The sequence below is a fragment of the Drosophila elegans genome, unplaced genomic scaffold, assembly GCF_018152505.1.
Source record: "Drosophila elegans isolate 14027-0461.03 unplaced genomic scaffold, ASM1815250v1 contig_208, whole genome shotgun sequence".
Classification (NCBI taxonomy): domain Eukaryota; kingdom Metazoa; phylum Arthropoda; class Insecta; order Diptera; family Drosophilidae; genus Drosophila; species Drosophila elegans.
In genome coordinates this window covers 13208136-13224872 of record NW_024545578.1, presented here as the reverse complement: position 1 = coordinate 13224872, position 16737 = coordinate 13208136, and the positions used below count along the sequence as shown (strand labels likewise).

General features: G+C 37.5%; 8 protein-coding genes across 10 annotated transcripts in view; 2 read left to right on the top strand and 6 right to left on the bottom strand.

Annotated features, from left to right (window-relative positions):
• Positions 1-3194, bottom strand: part of LOC108150194 (MOB kinase activator-like 2) — a 44772-nt gene extending 41578 nt beyond the window's left edge. The window contains exon 1 of the mRNA XM_017278202.2: positions 2837-3194. Within this exon, the coding sequence (XP_017133691.1) occupies positions 2837-2841 (5 nt within the window). The 5' untranslated portion in view covers positions 2842-3194. The remainder of the gene's footprint in view (positions 1-2836) is intronic.
• Positions 3195-3947: 753 nt separating this feature from the next.
• On the top strand, positions 3948-5860 carry LOC108150352 (mitochondrial import inner membrane translocase subunit TIM14). 3 transcript variants are annotated; one of them, XM_017278486.2, is made up of 4 exons: positions 3948-4037; positions 4141-4380; positions 4930-5080; positions 5142-5326. In XM_017278486.2, the coding sequence occupies exons 1-3, from the start codon at positions 4035-4037 to the stop codon at positions 5041-5043; spliced, it is 357 nt and encodes a 118-aa protein (XP_017133975.1). In that variant the 5' UTR covers positions 3948-4034; the 3' UTR covers positions 5044-5080; positions 5142-5326. The 3 variants fall into 3 exon arrangements, 2 of the variants coding, with proteins under 2 accessions (XP_017133975.1, XP_017133973.1); XR_001774669.2 differs by lacking the exon at positions 3948-4037 and adding an exon at positions 5424-5860 and having other exon boundaries at positions 4044-4380; positions 5142-5173; XM_017278484.2 differs by lacking the exon at positions 3948-4037 and having other exon boundaries at positions 4044-4380.
• Positions 5861-5968: 108 nt separating this feature from the next.
• LOC108150353 (protein new-glue 1) lies at positions 5969-7081 on the top strand. The gene has a single exon (XM_017278487.2). It carries the CDS (start codon positions 6616-6618, stop codon positions 6904-6906), a length of 291 nt encoding a protein of 96 aa, XP_017133976.1. The 5' UTR covers positions 5969-6615; the 3' UTR covers positions 6907-7081.
• Positions 7082-7241: 160 nt separating this feature from the next.
• Positions 7242-9151, bottom strand: LOC108150351. Its single transcript, XM_017278483.2, has 3 exons — positions 8578-9151; positions 8200-8373; positions 7242-8145 (listed from the first exon to the last, which is right to left on the bottom strand). Exons 1-3 carry the CDS (start codon positions 9090-9092, stop codon positions 7350-7352), a joined length of 1485 nt encoding a protein of 494 aa, XP_017133972.1. The 5' UTR covers positions 9093-9151; the 3' UTR covers positions 7242-7349.
• Positions 9152-9247: 96 nt separating this feature from the next.
• LOC108150371 (EF-hand domain-containing family member B) lies at positions 9248-12230 on the bottom strand. Its single transcript, XM_017278511.2, has 3 exons — positions 11318-12230; positions 10636-10812; positions 9248-10116 (listed from the first exon to the last, which is right to left on the bottom strand). Exons 1-3 carry the CDS (start codon positions 11827-11829, stop codon positions 9324-9326), a joined length of 1482 nt encoding a protein of 493 aa, XP_017134000.1. The 5' UTR covers positions 11830-12230; the 3' UTR covers positions 9248-9323.
• Positions 12231-12315: 85 nt separating this feature from the next.
• On the bottom strand, positions 12316-12737 carry LOC108150373 (probable serine/threonine-protein kinase atr1). The gene has a single exon (XM_017278513.1). The coding sequence runs from the start codon at positions 12649-12651 to the stop codon at positions 12382-12384; it is 270 nt and encodes an 89-aa protein (XP_017134002.1). The 5' UTR covers positions 12652-12737; the 3' UTR covers positions 12316-12381.
• A 903-nt stretch (positions 12738-13640) lies between these two features.
• LOC108150372 (protein new-glue 1-like) lies at positions 13641-14066 on the bottom strand. Its single transcript, XM_017278512.2, has one exon. The coding sequence runs from the start codon at positions 13965-13967 to the stop codon at positions 13686-13688; it is 282 nt and encodes a 93-aa protein (XP_017134001.1). The 5' UTR covers positions 13968-14066; the 3' UTR covers positions 13641-13685.
• Positions 14067-14566: 500 nt separating this feature from the next.
• LOC108150337 (EF-hand domain-containing family member B) lies at positions 14567-16546 on the bottom strand. Its single transcript, XM_017278464.2, has 3 exons — positions 15904-16546; positions 15494-15670; positions 14567-15415 (listed from the first exon to the last, which is right to left on the bottom strand). The coding sequence occupies exons 1-3, from the start codon at positions 16425-16427 to the stop codon at positions 14656-14658; spliced, it is 1461 nt and encodes a 486-aa protein (XP_017133953.1). The 5' UTR covers positions 16428-16546; the 3' UTR covers positions 14567-14655.
• Between the last annotated feature and the right edge of the window lie 191 nt (positions 16547-16737).

Here is a 16737-nt window from a genome sequence, read left to right as displayed (position 1 = left end):
TTACTTTTCCCAATGGATGTAAAAGCCCTCCTCGCTGGGAAAAAATCGATGGCTTTTCTCTTGCCACATTTTTAATTGTTATGCCTGCTCTAATGAAACCCCGCTCCATTGGAGGGCGATGACGTCCAGCCCAGTCCACCCAACAAAAAAAAAAAACAAATAAAAAATAAAACCCTTCCTCCAGATATCTCCATACTCGTATGATGTTGTCCTCCGCTGGCAGAGTCATCAACTGATGCGTACTTTTCCCTTTTTTTTTTTTTGGGTATGGGGTGTGACATGTGACACAATTTGTTTGTTCTTTGTTGCTCTTACATCGTTTGTTTTTTTTTTTTTTTTTTTTTTTGTGTTCCTTTGCCTATTTGGATGCTGTGACAGACAGTCCACAAAAGATTGGCCCCCGTGTGTGTGTTCATATGGGCAAATATATGTATCAACGGTATACTATGTAGGGTTCTACTAACGACTTTACCATCTGGCTTTGTAGGTAAAATAAACGCTCACGTAAGCATCAAATTGTCAGTGGGATGTGCGGACTTAATTTATCCAGTCGAAAAGGGAAGCTTTCATTATACCCTGCAGCCTCAATGTCTCTTTCTAATCAACTCGATTTCCGCATTTGGCCACTGCTCGATTGGTCTGTTTAATCACTAAACTGTGCTTAATTGGTTTTCTTCACGAACTTTATTCCTTTAGTTTGTGTAGTTTTCGAACAGAGAACGTGCAGAAGACCAGGATTTACAACCCTTAAGACGGCGATTAACATGGCAGGTCCATATTAGGAGCAAAAGTTAAGAAAAATATCTATCCTTAACTGTCTAAATCGGGATATAATTAGGGAAAAGATGAGCTCAACAAGGTATTAGAATTTTAAATCAATAAAATAACTATACAAAAACTCACATTAATATAGTTGGCTAAATTTATAATAACTTAACTGTCACTATATTTGAAATAGTTTTAATTTTCAATGTCAAGATAAATGTATTTAATAATAATAATACTTTATAACATAAAAAAATCTCAATTTAATCCACATTTGTATAAAAGAAGTTACCTTGAACTTATTGTGGAAAATTTAAATGCTAAAGGGGTGCAAAATTCAGAGAACCAAAAAAAAAATTAGATTTTCATCCACCATTTATACAGGTAGCCGACTCAGTTATTCCCTTGACAACCATTCGATGCATGCTTATTTCCTTCAAGCATTGTCCTTTGCAATTTAAAGTCCTTTATTCATTTTTTATAAAGGCCAAGCTTGAACCTTAAATCTAAACTGGTGGTGGTTGAACGTTGTAAAATGGTAATAAAGTTTTATCGTAACAATTCGTTTAAAAAACATGTTTTAAGAAATTCTCATTATTATTTAGCTTAATTTTTTTTTTGTTTGTGTGTTTATAAATATTGTTTCAAATATGAATATAATCACATACTGTTTGGAGGTCTTTTTGGATGTCTGTGGAACATTTATTTGTATATATGATTTGGTATTTAAATCTTTAAGATAATTTTGGCAGAAGCAAGTAGACATAAACCTGGCCGTTTCTAAGTATACCAGTTTATAGGGTAGTTTACTTGCAATTAAAAATAATATTTTAAAGGTTTTTTTTGTACTAACAAGACGGATCGTTTGGGATTATATCAAAAGTATTTTTATATTTCTTCGATTTGATAAAGAATTTGAATGGCGCATTCACATGCTAGGGCTAAATCGACCACAATGCATTGTGGTAATGAAATTGGCAAGTTCATTAAACCTGCTCTTATCTCCAGAATTCCGAGACTGCTTTGGCTGGCATAAACAAAAGACGAAGAAGAGAAAGAGGAGGAGAAGGAGAAGGAGAGACGAAGGCGAGAAAGAGCACAAAAAGAAAAATAAACGCAGTGCAATCAAAGTGCAGCGATGGCCTTGCGACTTCGATTCGTGGGAAGAAGAAGAGGACGATCACGCACACAGGCACACACTACACACACGCACACACGCACACGCACATACGAATTACTTATGGAGTAAATTTACTTGGTCAAGTAAATCGAAACACTTGCGACTTGGTAACCACATTGGAGAAATCGATAAAAAGCCCATTGATTTTCATGTGCCGCAATCACAACAAAGAAATGTTACTTATTCTGAAAGTTATACACGCACATGTATGTACATATGTATGCATGTATGTATGTATGTTTGTATAAAACTAGGTTTGTTATGTATTGGCTCAAATGACTTGGGAAAAGATTTATGTAACGGATTCTTTTGGCTTGTAATAAGTAAACAACAAATATAGAAAGCGCAATCTATAAAATGAATTTGGGTACGCTGAATAAAGTGTTATCTGGATTTATGTGTTCAATGATACAAATTTTAAGAAATATTCTATGATTTGTGAGCTTTATTTTAAAACTTTTAAACTTCTATTATAAGCGTTTTGAACTGAAAGTGCACAAAATGTTTATAATCATAGTTCTTCTCTGTTTGCCAATCTTAATACCAGTTTTATTAAGTTCACTACGTTAATGGCTTACTGGTTAGGCCACTTTAACAATAGGTAGAAAGTTAAGGGTCTTGTGTAGGGTATTTGAAGAGGTCTACTCCTGTGGGAAGTTCGACGAAAAAAGAAATTTCAGTCGGCGAAAATGGGGAAACGAGGCCAATTGGCAAGAGGCCAAACGGCGACGAAAAAGAGCAGCAGACGAAAAAAGCAGCAGAGGACACCGAAGACAAAGCGACGCAAGAGACCCACCAAGTGGCCAAAATATATATCATAGATGTTAAGTTTGTGATTTTGGTATAACTACGCTTTTGTGGGATCTATTGTTTAGTGGTATAGCAACTCACCCCATCAGCCAATCGACCGTGTCGCGTAGATATTCCGGAATTCGCTCCAGTTTGACGGCTCTTTTTCCTGATGCCTGCTAATTTTCCAAAAAGTTTTTCCCCAGCTGAGGAGCGCACGCACACAGTGACGGGCGCACAGCAACACACTCACGGACACGCACACACACACACGCTCACGGTTTAGCGGTACGCACACGGACACGCACGCACACCACCACACGCCACCAGGATGTGGAGATCGCCAATTTCGACGCTTTTACTTTTTTCGTCAATCAATATTTGGGTGATTTGGTTTTGAAACTTTGCACATCAAAAATTTTTCCTGCTTCTTCTTCGCTTGTTTGTGCACTTTGTTGAGTCCCGTTATCGATGCGGACCAATAGCTATCGATAGTCTCCGAATGCGCATTTTTTCGATAGCAGCTGCGCAGTTTTTGTGGGGAAGGTTTTGTAAGTGGTTCAAAATCAGGAAATACCTGTTTTGGTTTACCTTCTGGTTTGAAATTGGTAGCTGTTGCGAGAAAATTATGTTTATTGTGCTATTGTCATTATCGATTGAACAACTGCTGTTTTGAGTCTGCATCCCTGGTTGTTGACAATCAGCTGGTCGTCAGCAGGGGCGTTGCAGAGGGGATTTTAATGTGTTTTCGAAGAAGTAAAATATTAAATGTAACCCTTTTAAGCTGTAAGCATTTATAATTTATTATAAATAAAAAATATATTGTTTTATTTGCATTCTCAATTTATTTATAGTTGTTATAAGCATAAATAATTCAACATATATATATTATAAGCAGGAGTAAAACAACCTTATATGTTATATGCATTTAACAGTTTATTTAAACTAAATAATTAACTACTTCGATCTAGAAAGGAGTAATTCAAGAGTGTCCCTCTTGTAGTTTTCTCTACTACACCCATGTGGCACAAAAACAGCTATCGGAAATATAAATATAATAACAATTGAGGTCATGTCAATAGAATAAATCTGTATCCGTTTAAATTTTAAATTAAAAATTCGATTTGTCTATTAAATATATAAATCATATTCAAATCATAAGCACTGGGTAATTCTGCTTATTGGATGCTATCGATAGTTCCATTCGGTAGAGCGACAACCCTTCAACTATCGATTACACAACAGCTGGCAGCAGGCCATGCAGTTTCACTGATTTTACAGCTGTTAAAATTACATAAAAATGGTACATAGTTAAATCACCTGGTTTTAGTCGACAACAATCGTGAAATATTCTTCTCCATTTCATATACTCAATGGCCACCAACCCAAATCATTTGACCCCGAAGGCGAGCTCCGTAATTCTGGCCGGACTTGGAGTGGCCGCCGTGGGATTCGCCGGGAAGCACCTGATACGCCGCATGCCCCAGATGACCACCAAATTCAATGAGGCTCTGAAGAACCTGCCCAAATTCGATGCTGAGAGCATGGCGGCCTCCAAGTACTACAAAGGTGGCTTCGATCCCAAGATGAACAAGCGGGAGGCCTCCCTCATCCTGGGCGTCAGTCCCAGTGCGTCCAAGCTCAAGGTAAGACTGTTCGGGATTCTGGCTTAAAGAATTCGATTAGTGTGCTTTACCAGTTCTTAAGAAAATCTTGAAATATTCACTAGTTTATTTGGCTTTTCTTTTGACCTTTTAAATGTACACCTTTAATTCGGAGTTCAAAAGTCGATGTAATTTTAAGCGTTGGTTATCGTAATTATATTTTAAAATTTAACTAATTGTATTGTAATTGTATTTGATGTAAATATTTGCAGCTATTCTACCAATATTTTTATAAGATTTTGTTTAATATCAAACTGCAGTAGTATATAAAATCAATAGTTTGCTAAAGATATTAATACCTGTTACTGGTAGAGTCAAAGGTCGTTGAAAACTATGTAGCTATGTATAAAGTATATATATTCTTGATGAGGATCCAAAGCCGATTTAGCCATGTCGCCTGCCATGCATCAAAAACTCGAAATTGCTAAGACAGAACTTGGTTTTTAGTAAATCGTCAACAAAAATAATAAATTTGAAACTCGGCTAAAAATATTAAATTGACAATTTACTTATTATTGTTTTCTTTTGCAGATAAAGGACGCTCACAAAAAGATCATGTTGTTGAACCATCCGGATCGAGGCGGTTCGCCCTATTTGGCGGCCAAAATCAACGAGGCTAAAGACTTTTTGGACAAAGCCAAATAGAGATTGAAGTGCAAATAAAGTAGTTTGTGATTAGCATGTAAGCTGAAGTCTTATGCGTTTTATTTCCATTTTCTAACTATTTCTTATTTAACCAATAGAATGATTACAATGGCTGTAATTTACCTTTGTGGTTAGTAATGACTTATGAGTTGAATATCTGTATGTACATATGAATTGTTGGGTTTTTCTTTATGTATTACAAGGTTTTTTTGTTTTGGTAATGCTTTAACATTTGGCTTGTAAAGAGGACCTTTTAATAAATAATTAAATTAAGTTATGATAATAGCGCTATTTTTATTAATTTTCACTTGGCAGAAGTTCTATAGACCAACAAAATTTTTTTAATAAACTTATTTAAACTTTAAACAAATTTTTCGCAGAGGCAACCATGTCCGAGTCCAAGGTATACGTGATTCGGAAGACAAACACACTGGTACATCCAACAGAAAATGAATTTAATTTTACATGTCAGATGCTCTCCCAAATCGCATTCTAAGATGAAAGGAAGTATTTTTAATGTATATATTTTGAATAGATATGATTAAAGTCTCTCACGCATACGCATCATTGGGTTGTGCATCGCTGCAACTATATTTATGCTTAGACAAACAAGAAGAGTAATCAGGCACTTAAAAATCCACTTCATTGTTCGTGTGAGACTTGTTTGCAAATGTGCGATGGGTTTTGTATTGAACGACATACTCAGTTTTCTGGAAATGCTCAGAAAAACTTTAAGCGTAAACTGTTTATTGTATTGTAAATATTGCACCGGGTACTGTAAAGCCTTTTGCACAATAAACCCAAAAACAAACTGTAATACGTGTTATATACATATGTTGTTATTTCAAGTATCTAATACAAATTGCATTCAAAATTATTGACACATAGGAGCGTGGTGGTATTAATATTTTTTATTCGATTTTTGCCAAATTAAACAGAAAAAAAGTAATAATATTTGTGTTTTTAAAAAAATATGTAAAAAAATGTTCAGAAAATCCTTTAAAATCACAATCACCTCAAAGTGGTGTGTTAATTTAAATATACAAACAAAAATTAAAAAATAACTAAAATAACTGGAAATTAAGTACTTATTATATACATTTACCAAAAACAGAATCGATCTTACAATCCTGAGGAGATAGTTATAATACTCTTGCCAATTATTGTTAGGGATTAACCTAACTTTATTCAAAAGTTATTTTTATACGGTTTTAGCTACTGTTATAATAATTTATTGGAATAAACTCTCTGTCATGTGACAGTCTGTCTCCATACTTCTTTTCATGAGTTTAGACTAAATGGCAAAACAACAGCTGCAACCCGGAATAATTTCTTTTTGTTCAAGCACTTGTGGTACATTAATTTTTTGCGAATTTTTTATTTACTCGACCCCGATATAAATGACGTATTAGGTTCTCACGCTGAAACGTAGCTGGAATTGGCAGACTTTGCAGATCCAAATGAGATGTTTGCTTAGCCCATTGTTGCAGCCACCAAATGAGGTATAAATAGTGCGGGCAAAGCTCCAGAACAGCATCAGTTGATCGCACTACAAACTAATCAGTCATAGCTATGAAGTTCACCTGCGCTCTGCTCCTTTTGGCCACCGTGGCATTCGTCCTGGTTGGCCAGTCCAGTGCGGCCAGTTCCACAACCACGACAGAGGCGGCGACGACCACCACCACTGCAGCCACTACCACCACCACCGCCACCACCACCACAGCCTCTTCCACGGCCAGCAAAGCCACGACAGAGGCTTCATCCGCCAAAAAGAAGCATGTGATTCACTACAAGCGCAGGGTTACCAGGCCCAAGAAGGTCAGAAAGACCCGGCGCAATAGGAGCAGGAGGAGCACCAATTAAATCCTTACAAACACTTGCGACCTGATCCAGAACCACCAGTTACCAACCCCCCTTCAACTACCAACTTCCCTTAATCCTTAATCACATCCCAAAATGGCTTTATAATTTTATTTTATTTACTTTATGGCTTTAAATAAAAAATGTAGAAAAAAACATTGATTTCCATACACCTTACATAAGAGCGGTATAGATAGAAGTTCAAAGCTTCAACTTATTTAAAAAAAACTTCAACTGAAAAATCTGAAAATATATTTTTATTACGATTACTTATTCGATAAAAAACATTTTCTATGCCTTTGTGTCATTATGTGGCTTATTAGGAAAATCTAGAGGAGTTGACAGATGGCATATTTATTATTATTATTGACTGTGCAAAAATATATATATATATATAAATCGCTTGAAAATTTCATTTGTATCTTAAGATTCCTGGCAGTGTGAAATCATTCTGTCTGATTACTGATCTTCTTCATTTCAGCACGAAATTGTGCAACGGATGCCATGGAATCCTGATCCTTGTGCTCACCCATTAGGTTCGTCCAGATCGACTCAAAATCATCTTTCGAGAGAATACCCTTGAATATCCGTTCAATTTCGTCCTTGCAACGCAACACTTTGAAATCACTTGGCCACAAGCCGCATAAAGTGGATAACTCCGGATTCAGGACGTCCGTGACATGTGTGTCATCCACATCCTGCTGGACTGGTGACTTGTGGGGATGTCTGAGGATTGGACCTTCGACGGGTTTCTTTGCCAAATCAGCGCACAACTGACGATAGGCAGTATCCTGGTTGTAGATCGTCTGCGGCGTGGGTGAAATGGAGCCAATCAATGGCAGCGACTTCAAAATGGAGAGCAGTTGGCACAAATCGTCGTATTTGACACGTTCCGAACAGCAGCCCTCGTCCACAAACAACTTAAAGTGCGAGACGGCGGTACGGATTTTTTCCGCATCCGCCGGAATATTCAACTTGCGCATCACTTGAATGATCTCGTCCAATGGAAGCTGGCGAATGGCCTGCTTATCCTTCTTCTCCAGCGCCACAATCACCTGGTTCATGTTGAACTCGTCCCGTTCCTGGAGCATTTTTCGCAGCATATTCAAGTGGCTGATTGCACGGGCCAACTTGTCGGATAAAATTGAAGGTGCTGTGTTTTCCAGCAGCGATCGCACATCCGTTTCACGTGGTGATGTGCGACCAAAGGTCATATTTTCCGGGATCTGGTACGGATACCATCTGTAATGGTGGGAGTTTATTCCAAAATTTAATTAAATATTTTTGGATACCCACTTGTACTTCTTGCCCAACGGACCCTTGGTGCGATCGTCTAAATCCATTTGCGGCTTTTTCACAATTATCAAACGCTCCTCGCCCTCCGCCAAGCAGCGTTTTACATTTATTCCGGAATGATCCACAAAGAGTGGAGTACCAAATGTATTGAGCCGATTAAAGTGCTGTGAATATCTACTCCAAAAATTAGCTATTCATTTCTTATAGCCGTTTTCTCAATGTCAGGATGTAAGATTTTAGACTTAATGTCGGGTTAAGTTTTTTAAATTGGCACTGAAACTTTAACCCAATTATTTACTTTAGTGTTAAGAAAGATTTTAGTTAAACTTGACATGACATTGAGAAATTGGCCTTTAAGGTGAGAGTGACTCAACCCACCGACGATTGATCTGTTCCGAGGGAAAGTAGTGATTGTGACTGATGATGTGTTTGTCGTGAAATTCGCCATACTCGCGATTGACTTGCTCGGCAGTTTTGCGGGGCATTACAACAGCGTAAAGGGAATCTTCAGCATTGGAGACTCGACCGAAAGTACGGCTTAAATTTGTCACATCATCCGGTTTGGAGTTGCATTCCCTGGCCTCACCCAGAACAGGCTTCTTGAAGAACATATTCTCGCGAAACTTTTCCTGAAACTCGGCAAACAGACCCCTATCCTGATTGCCAAAAATATTTTCGATTTTATTGGTGGGTAACTTGGGCGTTCGTTTGCCATACGGTTTGGCCTTGTGCTGCCGACAAAGTGCCCTAATACGATTCTCCGCCTCCTCCTCCATGTTCACGATCTGGATGCACTCCTTGGTGCCGTATAATTCTGCAGGATTGCCAAAAGACATCCGTCCTGCAGCCCGCATATCGGGATTTCTGTCTTTGTAACGGCCAAAGTTCGCCATTTCTACTATTTCGATCTATTCAAGTGGTTATGATATAGAGTATATGTATGTTTTCTACAGGTTTTGAAATATCAGAACCCACATACTTTGATTGTTTTTGGAATGTAAGAATAAAATTAAATTAAATTAAAATTAAATCCACTCTGGCTACAATATTTTTTATTCGGCATAGCTTTCTTGTTTATTTTTCAATTGCGTAAACATGTGATAATGTATTGAAAAGGACTAATCTTAATCTTTTTTTCTCAGCATCTCATCACGAAACTGCATAACTGATGCCATATCCTTCCGATCCGAATTGTCATTATCGGCCATTAGTCGCTGCCAAATGAGTTCAAATTGATCCTTGGCGACGATTTTGTCGAATATCCGCTCCATTTGATCCTTGGTCCGTGGGCAACTGAGGTCACTGGGCCGAAGTCCAATTTTGGTGCTCAGTTCCGGTTGCAGGAGATCCCTGACATGTGTGCTGACATCGTCCCTTTGGTGAGAACTCCAGTTGGGCAAGTTAAAGACTACACCACCCGGGTTATTATTCTTCATGCGATCTTTGCAAAGACTTCGATAGGTGGTTTCCTTACTGTACTTATAGTCCGGAACGATGCCAATCAATCCGACTTCCGGCAGTGGTTGCTGAACGGAGAGCAACCGGCAAAATTGATCGTAATTCACACGCTCGGTGGCACAGCCTTCGTCCAGGAACTTCCGGAAATGCGATAGCATGGTGCGGATCTTCGCCTCGTCCACACGGATATGCAGTCTGTACATGATTTGGAGGATCTGGGAGAGTGGCATGTGTCCCGAGTGCTCCTTGTCGCTCCTCTCCAGCGATGCGATCAGGTCCATCATGTAGAAATCATTCCGCTTGTGCAGACTCTCACGCAGCCTGTTCAAATAGGATAAAGCATTCACCAACGTATTGTCCTCTTCGCACGGACTTATGTCCTCCAGCAACATTTTAATTGTACATTTATCCGTCCGCCGGCGACCACCAAAGTACAAATCGGGCACCTCATCTAGGTATCTAATGTAAAACATAAAAATATATAATATTTTGTTAGAACAACATTTTTGTTTCAATTACTTAATAAACTATTGTCCTCTTACACTTTCAAATATATTTTTAATTTTACCTAATATTAAACCAAACCATCTGGGTTGTAAAGTGTCTTTATACAAAATTTTTAAATGTTTGAAATATCAAAAAATAATTCTTTAAAAATGATAACTTTTATGATTAGGTCCCTTTTTTTATTTATTTTTATTATCAGGAAATTAAAAGTTAGTAGTAAACTAACCATTTCAGCAATTTGCGACTTAATTTTAGAAGTAATTGGGCCTGAATTGACAACACTTGAGCAAATAACAAAGAATAAAGTGAAGTCATGTTGGCAAATTATTTACTGTCTGTCTAAAACATTCATATGTATATGCAAGCAGAGGAAAGCTGCTGTGGAATTTTTTAAAAATACCTTTACAAGAAGAAAAGCTTTAAAAGTAATTGCAACCTTTTTCTGACAATTCAATAGTAAAAGTAACCAACTTTTGGTATTTTTTCCCCAAAGGTCCTTTGGTGCGCTCTACGTAGTCCATCCAGGGTTTGGAGACCACAGTTAAGTGCTCGTCACCTTGCATCAAACACTTTTTCATCGTCGATCCAGTGGTATCGGCGCCTTGCAAAACCCCAAAGGTACCACTTCGATTAAAGGGCTTTGTGTATCTAATAATTATAATAATCATATAATAAGAATATAAACTCAAAGTATATTAAGTATACGAAACGTTTGTGCAAGTTAAACTGTTTAACACAAAATATGCAACACTTTTCTCATACTCTAATTTAGCCAACTATGATATGTAAGAGTAACAAAAGATTAATTCTAATTTTTGCCATTTAAATTAAGCAGACGAATAACTTTGCTTTTTTCACTGCGTTGCCGGTTTTAATTTAAACTTATCTCAATGAGATATCTCAAATAACATTAGCTTACAAAGTTTAGTCGACCATTTTTTATATTTTTTTGATTATATTTTGCATATTATTTTTTCGTTATTCAACTATTTTTATTAGTACTTAATGTATTTATTTATATAGTTTTCTCTAATTATTTAAATATATTAGGGACATTTTCTTTACTACGGATTTAGTTTTATAAGTTAGTAATATGTAATATTTTAATTTACATTCAAATAAAAATAAATGCAAAGTAAGTAAACCAACCAACCTGCGATTGATCTGCTCAGAGGGAAAGTAATGGTTATTGCTGACGATGTGACCCTCATGGAACTCTCCATATTCCCGGTTAACCTGCTCGGCCGATTTGTTCGGCATTACGGTGCTATATAGAGTATCCGATGGCGGATTGGCACGTCCGAAGGTGCGACTCAAATTGGTCACATCATTTGGCTTCGAATGCGTTGGCATTATTTCAGCGATTTTACCCGACTTACAGTACATGTCCTCGAGGAACTTCTCCTTGAAGACCGAGAAGCGTGACTTCTGACCTTCACTGCAGAGCAGTTCGCCGATTTTGCTGTCCGGCAAATGTGGCTGAAGTTTTCCGACGGGCTGCGCCCGATTCCTCCTGCACTCGAACTCCATACGGCTGCGGATTTCCTCCTCCGGGTGCGCAATGATCAGGCAATCCTTGGAGGTCAGGACTTCTGGCCCAAAGGAGGGTAAGCCAGCAGCCCGCTGGTTGCCATTCCTCTCGATAAAGTGTCCTTTGTTTGCCATTGCCGACGGTCTTGCTTTGTTTCCTATCCTAGTCGTAGTATGTTATGTATGAAGTGTTCTCTGAGTGTCTTTTATTTTCTGAGTGAACCTAATTTTTTTTTTTTTTGACATTTCCAAGACTTTTCTGTTCAGTTATTGGGGCTAAAAAGACAGACACCGCTAATTAGTATTGGTATTGTTTCTTAGTTTTTAAAACTTATATATTTCCATATAATGGAATAAAAACAAAAGGCCAATTAAAACCAATGTGGACGTACCACAGATATGTGTTTAAAGGGCCAGGCTTTGTTTTCCACTTATAAAATTACAATAACATTGTACCTTTTAAAAGATATAATATATATAAAACTATGAGTAGAAGTTATAAAATTGGCAAATAGTTTATATCATCTATAGAAAAATGTGCCTGAAAATACAAAGAATTTTTAACAGAATTAACAAACCAAGATTAGGCCTTCTCTTTGATGAAAGAATATGCTCATAATTTGTTTAGGGAAGATTTTTTTAATTAATGCACAAAAGGGTTTATAAATGGGTGATCTTAAGATGTTCTTAGTTCTTCCTGCGGGTGACAATCACGACGGTTTTGTGGCACCTTTTTGGGTGCTTGCACTTCTTCTTGGGGATGCGGGTGTGGCACCAGTTGTTGCCCTTCCAACAACGCTTCTTGTGGGTGGATGAGGCGGTCGTAGTGGCTGTTGTTGCCGCTGTGGTTGTGGTTGTTGTAGTGGTGGCAGCAGTGGTAGTAGTGGTAGTTCCACTTGCAGAATAAGCCAACTGAATGGCCAAGGCAAAAAGGGCGACCACGAAAAGGTACTTCATCTTGAACGATCTTGGGATCCTTGTAAACTACTGATGAAACCAAATCAAAAGGAGGAGAAACCTTCTCAAATTGGTGATATAGAGTGTTGTGATTAACCAGAGCAAGATCTGATTCTTTTATAGGTGAATTCCATTTCAGTCTTTTTCCTCGTTTGTTGCTGTTGTAAACATTTGTCAAATGATTTCCTTGATTTATAGGTAAATAGCTTATTGACAATATGATGGTGGGAAATCTAATAGTTGGAAAACGGTAAAATGGTATATGGTTTACTGACATGTAAGCGACAGCTGTTCAAACCCACGTAACTGCTTTAAAAATAGTATTTGATTATCATGATTTACCGCTGAAGCTAAAAAATAAGCAAACAGACCTAGAAATAATGATAATATTTTAAAATTTATTATTTTAATATAGATGTTATTGCCAAAAGTTGTTGTGAGACAATATGAAGTTCATGTGTCTGATGGATACTGGTTCGGTAATCCTTGTTTTCCTATTTACCTTGGTATGGATGTGATAACCAATTCGAATTCGTATGCCTGATCTTTTTAAAATGTCATTATAAAGTTTTTCAAAAATTATCACATATATTGGATAAAGGTGGTTCAAGGTCACTTTATGTAGCGTATTACCAAAAAAAAAATTTTTTAAATCATGTACAAATAAACATTTAAATAACGTTTGCTTATAATTTGAGAAGCAATCAAACACAAAACATGAGGAAAATGTAAAAAAATGATTATTTATAAATTCGTTTGCAATTTATTCAATAGCTTTTTAAAAACATAACTTATAACATGTTTTTAAAAAATAAAAACCAAGACTGTATCATAAGACAATAATTTGATTACCCATCGATAGCCAACGCTTTAGATACATTTTTTATGATCAGAAAAATGATATTTCGCTGGATAAATTTCGTCGTGTTATTGAAGAAAAAGTGTAAGTTTCGGACTTATGCAAGGAATAACAAAAATTGAGTGCCAAATATTTTGTATGTATTTATTTTTCAATTTAAATTATGAAATGAAGATTAGTTCTTTCTGCGTGTGACTATCACGACGGTCTTGTGGCACCTTTTTGGGTGCTTGCACTTCTTCTTGGGGATGCGAGTGTGGCACCAGTTGTTGCCCTTCCAACAACGCTTCTTGTGGGTGGATGAGGCGGTCGTAGTGGCTGTTGTTGCCGCTGTGGTTGTTGTAGCCGCTGAGGTTGTTGTAGTGGTGGCAACAGTAGTAGTTGTGGTAGTACCACTTGCAGAATAAGCCAACTGAATGGCCAAGGCAAAAAGGGCGACTACAAAGAGGAACTTCATTTTGGATGCTGTGTAAGTAAGTTGAAGAGCTTATGAAACACTTGATTTTAAGTCAGATCGAAAACCTGTGATCGAGTGTTGTGGTTGACTGAAGTTCGAGTTAACCCATTTATAGCTCTCCAGTAATTTCCGCAGTTGTTCCGTTTCTTGCTTATAAAATCTTTACATTAGTCAAATACAAATTATATAAATGATTTCCTCAGTTAATACACGGAACTCAACAGTAAGTTAATATTTGCCCGCCACAAAATCTGTTCGCCCAAAGTTAGGCTATATTTTGTGAAGCGGGCTAAATAAGAACGACCTCGAATTTGTATAATTCAAACAAATTTGTATTTACTTTACTTTGAATACTATTAATATGGTACTACTATTTATTATTGACTTTATTACCTATTTGGGTCGAAAAATTTAAATAAAGTTCGCTTAAATTTGTAATGCTCAACAAATATTTTGTTGTTTAAATTTGAGTTACTTAACTTTAGCGTTTCATAAGGTAAAGTTTTCACATGATAAACTAATTGGAGGTCATTTAGAATAAATACCTATGTAATACGTAGGCAAAGTTCAATAAATCCATAATTTGTTTGATCTTGAATTTTAGTTGTTTAAGATAATTTGCCTTTATTTTCTTTAACGTTTTAACTGTTGTAGTAGAGTATTGGCCAATGTTTTATGTAGAGTACTTTTACGTGGCATTTTTATGATGCATCTCGATATGAAATTGCCTGACGGATGCCGTATTATTCTGGTCCTTGTGCCCGGCCATCAATGTTTGCCAAATATCCTCAAATTTTTCGGTTGGAACGAGTCTCCTGAAGATCCTTTCGATTTCTGACTTGGGTCGCAATCGGGTAAAATCGCTGGGCTTGAGGCCACATAAAATGGCCAGATCCGGTGCCACGAGATCCTTTACACGAGTTCTATCCTCCTCGAAGTGCTGGCTTCCAATCACTGGATCCTCGTTGGCCCGCTTATGACGATCGGAGCAGAGCAAACGATAAGTGGTGTCCAGGCAACTGGCATCGGAAATTGGATTTAAATTACCCGTTTTGGGCAGTGGCTCCTGAATGGAAAGAAGTCGGCAGAAATCCGAGTAGTTTACACGCTCCGTGGCACAACCCTCGTCGATGATCATATGAAAGTGGGACAATGCAACACGTATTAACTGAGAGTCCAGACGAATGTGAAGGTTGCCGATGATTTCCACAATTCGTGACAGTGGCAGGTAACCCGATTTATTGTTGTCACTTCGCTCCAGCATGGAGATCAGGCCATGAAAATCCAGACTTTTCCTCAGGCTGTGGCGCTTCCTGTTCAAATAGCTAATGGCATCCAACAATTGGTTAGATTTATCGCAGGGCACAATATTATGAAGAAGCATTTTTACATCGCCATTGCTGCGCAGAGGTTGGCCAAAAGTTATGTCAGGAACCGCACAAGAATACCTATTAAATAGAGAAGATTATCAAGGTTTTTCTTTTAGGCATATCATTTCACAAATAATGCAGTATCTGAATTCCTACCTATTGAGTTTTTTGCCCAAGGGAGCTTCTGTGCGGTTCATAAAATCCATTTGGGACTTGCCAATAACCTTGAGATGATTTCCACCCTCCTCAAGACAGCGTTTCACTTTAAGTCCAAAGTCACCGAGACTATGGAAATCTCCACAAGGGGAATTGCGGTCAAATGATTGGGAATATCTAAAGAAAAAGGTTTACAAATTGGAGGATAAAAGGGTATTCAACGCTATCAAAAGTATGTAAAATCAAAGATTATCTTATAGATATAGTTTAAAATTTAAAATATCTAAAGAAAAAGGTTTAAATAATGGAGGATAAAAGGCTATTAAACGCTATCAAAAGTATGTAAAATGTAAGCTTATCTATAGTTAAAGTTTAAAATTAAAACTGATCAAAAGATATAGACTACCTACTTGCGATTGATCTGTTCCGATGGGAAGTAACGATTGTGGCTAATGATGTACTTGTCGTGGAACTCTTGGTACTCCCGATTCACCTGCTCCGGCGACTTGGGCGGCAATATGATTGAGTAGAGAGATTCGGAGGGGGTTAGATTCGACGGACGTCCGAAGGTTTGGCTCAAATTGGTCACGCTGTCCGGCTTGGAGAACGTTGGCTTGGCTTGAGCCAAATTCGCCTTCTTGTGGTACATCTCCTCGTAGAACTTCTCCTTGAAGGACACGAAACGAGACTTCTGCAGTTCGCTGGTCAGCAATTCGCCGAGGCTGCTGGTGGGGATGACTGAACCAGCAGGAAGACTATTCCAAGTGTTCCTCTCAAGTTGGCACTTGGCACGCACCACATTCTCGGCTAACTCCTCCGTGTTGTTGATGATCAGGCATTCCCTCACATCGCCTTCGCCATCTAATCCGATGGTGGACAGTCCTGCGGTTGGAATATCTGCGTTTCTGTCCACAAAGTGTCCTTTGTTGGCCATGTTTACTGTGTGTGTGTGTGTGTGGTATGTATTTAAGTATTTACTGATTGTTGATAAACCTTAAATTGACATGACAATTGAGCTCGATTTGGCATAAAAAGCTACTAGAAATCTTTCTATAACAAATTTTTGCTTGAAAAATTAAATTTTAAAAAGTTGCATGCAATAATAAGCTTATAAAGTCGTTAAACTTACATAACTGCTCTTAAATAACTGCTTACAAAAACGGTTTTATATCTCTTTTAAATATATAATGATTTAATTCCTTTTTATTCTTTCTGCACAACAACTATACAATTATCATATTTTT